This window comes from Arachis ipaensis, chromosome B05 (assembly GCF_000816755.2).
Source record: "Arachis ipaensis cultivar K30076 chromosome B05, Araip1.1, whole genome shotgun sequence".
Lineage (NCBI taxonomy): Eukaryota > Viridiplantae > Streptophyta > Magnoliopsida > Fabales > Fabaceae > Arachis > Arachis ipaensis.
In genome coordinates, this window is record NC_029789.2 from 55,122,692 (window position 1) to 55,131,379 (window position 8,688).

General features: G+C 36.1%; 2 protein-coding genes across 3 annotated transcripts in view; one reads left to right on the forward strand and one right to left on the reverse strand.

Annotated features, from left to right (window-relative positions):
* LOC107640599 (pentatricopeptide repeat-containing protein At1g07590, mitochondrial-like) lies at positions 1,092-1,921 on the forward strand. Its single transcript, XM_016344111.1, has 2 exons — positions 1,092-1,349; positions 1,439-1,921. Exons 1-2 carry the CDS (start codon positions 1,092-1,094, stop codon positions 1,919-1,921), a joined length of 741 nt encoding a protein of 246 aa, XP_016199597.1.
* Positions 4,625-8,688, reverse strand: part of LOC107643622 (COP9 signalosome complex subunit 4) — a 4,577-nt gene continuing 513 nt past the window's right edge. The window contains exons 2-15 of one of the 2 annotated variants that reach the window (XM_021123855.1): positions 8,345-8,640; positions 8,084-8,235; positions 7,379-7,482; positions 7,202-7,262; positions 6,642-6,734; positions 6,438-6,538; positions 6,237-6,345; positions 6,098-6,142; positions 5,946-6,014; positions 5,769-5,860; positions 5,620-5,662; positions 5,411-5,470; positions 5,236-5,295; positions 4,625-4,877 (exon numbers count right to left, since the gene is read on the reverse strand). In XM_021123855.1, the coding sequence (XP_020979514.1) occupies positions 4,803-4,877; positions 5,236-5,295; positions 5,411-5,470; positions 5,620-5,662; positions 5,769-5,860; positions 5,946-6,014; positions 6,098-6,142; positions 6,237-6,345; positions 6,438-6,538; positions 6,642-6,734; positions 7,202-7,262; positions 7,379-7,482; positions 8,084-8,235; positions 8,345-8,474 (1,194 nt within the window). In that variant the 5' untranslated portion in view covers positions 8,475-8,640 and the 3' untranslated portion in view covers positions 4,625-4,802. The remainder of the gene's footprint in view (positions 4,878-5,235; positions 5,296-5,410; positions 5,471-5,619; positions 5,663-5,768; positions 5,861-5,945; positions 6,015-6,097; positions 6,143-6,236; positions 6,346-6,437; positions 6,539-6,641; positions 6,735-7,201; positions 7,263-7,378; positions 7,483-8,083; positions 8,236-8,344; positions 8,641-8,688) is intronic. The other variant, XM_016347318.2, reaches the window with a different exon arrangement.

Sequence of the window (8,688 nt, forward strand, 5' to 3'; positions counted from 1 at the left end):
AGGAATGCGGATGATTATTTTTATCCTTAAGTGGATCGTTATTTTTATTAAGGGTGAGTGGCGTGTGGCAAGCCAAGTAGCGACGGTGAAATGGGATGATTATTGATGAAAGTGAGGTGGCCGCCGATTGAAAAAGAAGAGAGTATTTGAGGATTTCAGATGGTTATTTTTTGAAATAACTAACTGGATTTTTTAAAAATTTAAAATCTGAACTTTGAGAATTTGAAATTTGAAATTTGATGTGAAATAACTGAATAAGAGTTTTTGATGGCTAGCCCGGCCCATTTAGGCCCGGCCCGTTAAGCTCGTGGGTTAAATTGCCTAGCCCGTTTAAACCCGTTTTATTCGCGGGCCAAAATTTCTAGCCCGGACTGTTTATGGTTAGCCTGATGGGTTAAACCGACCAGCCCGTTTATCATTTAATTTTATTTTTTGAAAAATATTTTTACAAAAAATACCACTTTTAGGTAAAAAATATTTAAAAATAGGGTAAATACCCTTTCCGGCCCCTGAGCATTTTAAATTGGGACATGTCGCACCTTTATCATCCAGAAACCTCAACCAGGTCCTCAACCATCAACATTAGTGGATGTATCGACCCCTGTGACCGGTTGCCAACAGGTTGCCTGGATGACGTGTCAGGTGGAGGCTGAGTTGTCAAATGCAGGTGCCACGTGTCACTAGAAGTTATTGCAGGGACTAAAAACCTCCTCCCTGCCCAAACTGTTCTCAGCCCACCGACAACACCCTCCACTCACCACCCCTCCCCAGCACTCTTCCACCACCGCCAGCGCCGCCACCACTACAACCGCCTCACAACCTTCGCAACTCATGCGTGTCCTCCACCTCTTCTTCTTCCTCCACAACCTCCCAAAGCTTCACCCAATGGAGGTTCTCTCTCCCGACAACACCTTCCACCACCACCACCACTACTCCTCCGCCACAACAACCACTACCAACGCCAAAAAATATCGGGTTATTTTCCCAATGAGAAAGGAAAGGAAATTCTCATAACGTGCTGTTCATTTGTTCAATTCTGTTGGGCGAGGGAAGAAAAGAGAAACATGATGCGACGCAGGTTTATTGAGGCAATGCGTCGAGCACCTTCTGCCCACCTTCGTTTCAGATTCCTTTGCATCCAATCATCGCGAGAATCCTCCGAAAGTGATTCCGAGAGCCCTCAGAACTCAGAGAGCTTGTCTAGAAGGATCGAGAAGCTTCGGAAAGGGGAGGCTGTTGGGTCTGCCTTCTGCACTTGGATGGGTGATGGATTCCCCGTTCACAGAGGCCATGTCTTCCACGCCATCAACCGTCTTCGCAAGCTCAACATGAACAAACGCCCACTTGAGGTAACAACCAATCATTATTGCTTCCAAAAATATGATTTTTACTTCCAAAAACATTCCCTTAAGTTGAACTCATGTTACAATTATTGTAGGTGATGGAATGGGTGATCCGAGAGAGGCCCTATAGGCCTAGGGAACTTGATTACTCTTATCTTGTGGAATTCACAATTAAGCTTCATGGGATTGAACATGGTGAGAAGCTCTTCCCTCGCATTCCAACTGAGTTTCAGAATGAGTTGCTATACAACAATCTGGTCATTGCAATGCTGGATAAAGGTGTCATAAAGCTTTCACTTGAGTACATGAAGAAAATGAGGGAGTTGGCTTATCCCATCTCACATTTGGTCTTCAACCGCCTCATAATCCTGCATTCCTCACCCTCCAGGAAGAAGTTGATTCCGAAATTGGTGGTGGTTGTTGTGGAAGAAGTTGGTGGTGGTTGTTGTGGCGGAGGAGTAGTGGTGGTTGTTGTGGAAGGTGTTTTCGGGAGAGAGAACCTCCATTGGGTGAAGCTTTGGGAGGTTGTGGAGGAAGAAGAAGAGGTGGAGGACTCGCATGAGTTGCGAAGGTTGTGAGACGGTTGTAGTGGTGGCGGCGGTGGCGGTGGTGGAGGAGTGCTGAGGAGGGGTGGTGAGTGGAGGGTGTTGCCGGTGGGGCTGAGAACAATTTGGGCAGGGAGGGGGTTTTTAGTCCCTGCAGCAACTTCTAGTGACACGTGGCACTTGCATTTGACAACTCAGCCTCCACCTGACATGTCATCCAGGCAACCTGTTGGCAACCGGTCACAAGGGTCGATACGTCCACTAATGCTGATGGTTGAGGACCTAGTTGAGGTTTCTGGATGATAAAGGTGCGACATGTCCCAATTTAAAATGCTCAAGGGCCGGAAAGGGTATTTACACTTAAAAATATCTTTTTTTAGTTGATGGGTCGTATTTTCGGGTCAAATTAGGAGAAATATCGGCTAAAAGTACTGCTTTTTTGAAAAAAATGTAAAAAAAAAAAATAAACAGCCATCCGTTTAGCCTGCGGACTAGCCATTTAACCTGTCATTTTTTTCGGGTTAATCGGACTCAGCTTGTTTAATCCGAAATTTAAACGAGCTTAATTTTAGAGACAAAGTCCACCTATTTTGACGGTCCTATATTTCGTGGATAATTTTCATTTTTAACTCATATTGGACTAAATAAGTAGTCCATTATATACATTATATAAATATCCCATTGACTCCTTAGCGGAACTCATGAGTAAATGATCAACTTAAAATATTTTTCAAAGAAAATTTTATTTTTAGCCAAATTAGTTCTTTAAATTTGTATTCAATTATCAAATTAAATCTCAAAACTTTCAATATAAATCATGTCCATTTCTTTCTATATTTTATCCACATTCTATTATTTTGAATCGTAGTGGAGTTTCTCTGGTATATTGTGATAGTTTTAAACTATTATTAACTATTTTTGTGACTTACATATTTATAATTAGGGATAGAAATATGTCAAACCACTTATCAGGAAATTACAATTAGACTTATGTTTAGTCCTAGATTAGTTGGATTATCACAAAATATAGTCAAATTTAAACTAATTTGAAGTCTAAATTTATTAATAAATCAAGTTTTGATTTACAAATTAGTCTACTTCACTTGTCATACCTGTTTTAATTTGTTAATATGTAAATAAATATATAAATAATTTTTCATAAATAAAAAAATTAGATCTTTTAAATTTATTATATTTTATTATAAATATTTTATACATTTTAAATACTTTAAAAGCTTAGATATTTATATTATTATAAATATTAAATTTGATATATCGTACATTCTAAACCTTTTAATAGATTTCATGATAGGCCTACTTAATTACAGAACATGTTTAGTATTTAAAAATTCAGGCCTGCTACACATATAAGCCTTTTTGGCTTACAAGTTATACAAGTTGCTCCAAGTCCAAGAAAAAAACGCACGCACTACTTTTTTAGAATCAAGCGTCCAATGCACGCGCTTTAATCATCCTTCCACAACACGTTCACTCTTCCTCTTCTTCCTCGATCAAAACGTAAACCGTCAAAATTTAAGGGACATTCAAAACAAACTACGATTCTGCAGAAACGTTCCAACTCCTCGCAAAGAGTAGAAGAAATCAAGAAGAAAAGATACAAATCTCCATCAAAAATCACCAGAAAAAACGAAGAAACATTATTCAATGTACAGTTTTACTGTTCTTCTAGGTTTTTTCCTAGATTGTTTCTGTCATGTGCCTCATCCTTAACCAGCAAAACATTAAAAAATTTAAAGAAGAAATATACTGTCTCCCCATGTTTTGGGTGTATTTCTTAAATTCTTTGGGTGTATTTCTGTAACTGTTTGGGTGTATTTCTGTAACCGTTTGGGTGTATTTCTGAAGTTCCATTATCTTTAAAACGATTTCAAAGCTTGATTTCAGAAACTATGAAAATCGAAAAAAAAACCAAGCAAAGAGAGAAAGTACGAAGGAGATCCAACAAATTTGGCAAGAAACTCGAAAAAAGAAACGAAATCTTTTGAAAAATGGAAGTTATATATTTGCATGTTAATTAATTTGAATTGATTTAAAGTCTATTAAAGAGGCACGTAACATACACAACGCGTTTAGTGAGTTTCGTTCTCTTCAAACTTGTAAAGCTTGTAAACACAAAATACTTGTATATAGAGATTTTCTCTTAAAAATTAGCTTATAGCAAACTGTAACCTACTAAGGATAAAGTCTAATCTGGATCTGTTGTTACTCTTACTTACGGTCCTTAAAACATTTTTTGTGACTTTAAAACATTTTTTATTATTATTTATTGTGATTGTTCATGCATAACTTTTATTTCCATATTTTGTTTATTATTTATTAGAAATGACACAGTGGATAGTCCGCCCTTCTTCGCCAAGATCGGTCCAAAAAAGGTGAACCGCACTCCAAAGTCCAGAGTAAAAAATGCTAGTATTATTTCATATCCACACTCATTCACTCGCAACTAAAAGTTCTTTTTTACACAATTTATGAGACAGATTTGTCACTCATAAACGGCCTCAACATCAACAATGAAGTGTGCTTGAAAAACATAATTTTCAATTTTTGTACATATATTCTTATAGTATCACCCTTGTTGAAAAAACAAAGCTCTTTAGCCCAATGAACCAGCCCCTGCCAAAACTAGTGTATTTCGCAGTGCAAGCTTGGCGAATTTTTGAGAAAATTAATTTTGTCTCCCTTATATGTGATATATTTTGTTTCTAGCAAAAGTCATGAATAACACAACACATTAAACTTAAACTGAAGCAGCGAACCAAATATGCCTGGATTTAACGAAATTAATGTGGTTGTATGTTATAGTGAAGTTCGCCAAAAAAAATTGAAGGGGGGGAGGAACAAGATGTTTTACTAAGAATGTATAAAAAAAGAAATTGTGAATCATCCACATTAACTAAACAGGCACTGGGTACCCCTTCTTGGCCATGCTATCCAAAACATCGTTGAGAGATTGACAAAGACCCATAATCTGCAAAGCATAAACCATCACGGCAAAAGGTTAAGATTGGAAGGGTTCCTAGCCAATACAACATGCCCAATTAGATCCTTTTTTTTCATGATAATGCGGTATAGTAATAATATAAGCAGAAGATTTAGGCACAAAACGTAGCATATCATACGTTCAAGGTAATAACTATTTTTGTAATCTGTTGTCTGATTTCTTAAGGTTAAAAGAAATTTATTCATTCAGCATGTAGACATTGAATTCGAAAGAATGAGAACTTCTGCAGCTATCAATATTTCAAGACCTGCTATTTTTTAGTGCTTTTGTGAAGGAAAAAAAGTAACTCCTGTCAGGTATTCATAAAAAACATCATTAAAGTTACCTGCTGGTCCCATCGTTGCAACTCTTCAGTATCATCATCAAAATGTATAACAGCTTCAACCTGCAATAGTGACGCAAAAACTAATGTTAAACCCTTGCAAGAATACTGTCAACAAGAGTCATTCAATTATAAGTACCAATTATAAACTACGAGGCCATAACTGTAATGTATATACCTGATCAATAGATCCCCTCATCCTATCCTCATAAATCATTCTTGATGCTATCTTCTCGGCCTAAAAGCAAAATTTATTGTTAAACATAAAATCAAAACAAAGATGGACGGATTGAACTTGAATAAAAGTGTATGAATTAGAAACATAGGAAAATTCAAATAAAAACTTAGCAGCTTAAAAATGTAGATTGTTGAGACTAAATGCTATACCTTGTGAGGTGGGATCCCCAAAAGCGTCCCTAGCTCATCAAAGCTACAAAAGAATACAAACAGCTTAAAAGGGGTCTAACCTGATAATATCAATTTCCAATTAATCTAACCAAAAGGAAGCAATAAACTGGTGATAAAATTTCACAAACCTTATATTGGTATACAGTTTGCTTGCACTCAGAAGGTTATGTTCAATCATAGCACGGTCCAGCACAGTGAAATTATCTGGAAGAAGAGCTTTCTGTGGAAAAAGAAAAATAAAAACCGAGACAAATATACCATAACTTCCCAAAATAAGAAGATACACAATGCAAGCCTATATTAACCTGATGTGGTTTCAATTCTTCTGAAAATGCATCAATTTCGGGCTTTCTAAGAATTCTCTCCAAATACACCTGATATAAATGGGATTCACATTATACAATATAAGTGAGGAGCTGCAAATGTTAATGTTGTTGTAGGGTTTAAAGAGAGAGACCTTCTGCAGTATTGGATAAATCTTTAACTTTGAACACCGTTCATCCTAATCAAAGTACGCAAACATTAATATAATAAACATTTGACATGGCAAACAGAACTTACACAATTGTACACTCATTAATGATTGAATCAAATACCTTGTACAATGTTGCAAGAACACGTGAACGTTGCGGTCCTGCAGCTGCCAATATTGTGCACGTAACAGCAGCAGATAAAGCTTGCTCAAGGGCTTCCTCATTGATCTCCCTACAATAAAGAAAACAGCAAGTGCATACGTAGAAACATGTAATGATATCAATAAATTCACACAGAAAAATGACTGAATGCAAGGTACATACTCATCCCCTATTTGCCTTTTCTCAATTTGAGATATATCATAATATCGCAAAGCTGCTTCCAAGAATTTCCTCTTCAAATCTAAGATCCTTGCATAGCATACCTGAGGGGTAACAGAATTGGAAAAAAGAGATACAGATTTGTCAAGACTCAATGGATTTATGCATCATTCAGCTAAGTCATCTTTCACAGCTATAAGTTCAAACCTTATACTGCAAATTCAGTGCTTCATGCTGGCTATTGCTAACCAAAAATGATGCTTTATTAATAAAAGCTTCAGCATTGAAAGCATCATCATCCTGCCAAGAAAGGGTAGATTTTAATTGAAGACTTTACTTTGCAAATAATAATAACAATAAAAAAATGATTTGCCATCAGTAACAAAGACAAAAAGTGTAAGTAAATAGGAAGAAACAACCCTATACTTACAGAAGTTAAAATAATAGTGTTCGTCTGTATGCAAAAATAGAACAGGAATTGCAATAGACAGTATATAACTCTAAAAATCATTGATAATATATTATTGACTACTTCTGCTCTTCCATGACTTGCTACGAGTATATCCTATATGGCATTTCTGTTTTAAAAAAGTAAAAATTGATAAAGGAAGGATATAAGTAAGACTCAGAGAAAAATAGTACAAGATTGAAGGACAAGAGATCCTCCTAACAAGATCCAAAACAAACAAGAAAATAAAAAGTCAAACATGGTCTTAGAAACAGCACCGATCAAATATGTATTTCCTTGCCAAAAGAAAGGTCATTACCTCAAGGTATAAGCGGGCAATTTGGACACACTTTGACAACCTGAATTTATCATCAATAACCCTGATAAAATAATTCAAAATATAAAAATTAGTAAGGAAGGAGTGTGTTTATTATTTGGGGCTGAGACAATATTTCACACAAGCAAATAAATTTAGCAGCAAGAAATTTTCTAAGACCTCATTCCTGAATCCAGATCAATGCCACTGAGCATTTGAGCTGCTTTTGACCATTGTTCCTCAGATTCATAAAGCTCTGCAAGCTTCTCTCTAATAACTAAAACCTACAATAAAACAAGTGGTCATTATAGTTGACGGAAATGAATTAAAATACAAGAAGGCAAACATGTAGATAATATAATGAGAAATTTTGTATAAAGTCAAGGACAGTTTTAGTTACAAGTAAAATGTTTCCTCAACCCTCATACAGAATGTCTAACTGAACATCTTAACCAATTTACATATTTTACTTAGCTTCACTTTCTGTCAGCTTTACTACACATTCAAAACCCTGATGATTGACATAACAATGAACTACCATATCAATAATTAAGTTGTCGAATGCATATCCAGATAAATGGCTCTACCAAAAGAATGCTTTCTGTCATCTCCTTCCCACCAACTCAGAAGAATTTATACAATTGTTAAAAATAGCACAAAACGCGAGTAAAAAATTCCTCTTTACCAAACAAGTCTTATTGGTTCACAAAATTTACCCACCAAACTAGTGATAATTACGAAAAAAGAAAAATGATTCCTAGCACAGGGGGAAGGCGGGGGGTTCGGTTAGAGAACATCCTGGCAAGTATGTTTCCATAAACAACAATCAAGCACTGCTATTAAGTAGCATAGAATTTAAAATCTGCAGAATGTGTGAATTTAAACCTGCTCTTCGAAAGACACAACACGAGGCTGAATCTGCGCAAGGGTGTAATGTGCAATCTCTTTCTGTGTCTCCGGCTGTAATCGTCCCAATTCTTGAGCAAAAGTTTGTAACAGCTGCCGAGACACTACTAATGGGACATCATCCGACAACACTACGAAACCAAAAGCATCATTATCATGAACTTCGAATTGAGGAAAACAAATAAAACCCTAGATTAGGACAAGAAAAAAAAATTATGGTACAAGGAAAAGAAACTGAACTGTGGTCAATAAATCTCCTAGCTTGAACAATGTCATTGGAAGAAATAACGGTAGAAAGGATGTGCTTGTACTGCTCTATCTTTTGCCTCTGGTCTGTAATGGCAGAAGCACTCGCAAAAGCACTCTCCATTACTGTTTCAGCATCATCAACAACTATCAAAATCTATAAAACCCTAAAACCAAACAACTTAACAATAGAAACAAAGATTAGGAGTATGAATGTTCCGTTTTTATTCAAGTGTTGCACATAGCACAGGGCATATCATCATTCATTCACCCAACAAATCAACCAAACACTGTAAATAAAAAAATATAAAAAATAAATAGATAACTGAAAAATTAGT

Bases quoted from the DNA above. Each gene is read 5' to 3' on its own strand.
- LOC107640599 (XM_016344111.1), top strand. From the start codon at position 1,092: ATGCGTCGAGCACCTTCTGCCCACCTTCGTTTCAGATTCCTTTGCATC. The intron at 1,350-1,438 runs GTAACAACCAAT...CAATTATTGTAG, and splicing joins TGAACAAACGCCCACTTGAG to GTGATGGAATGGGTGATCCG.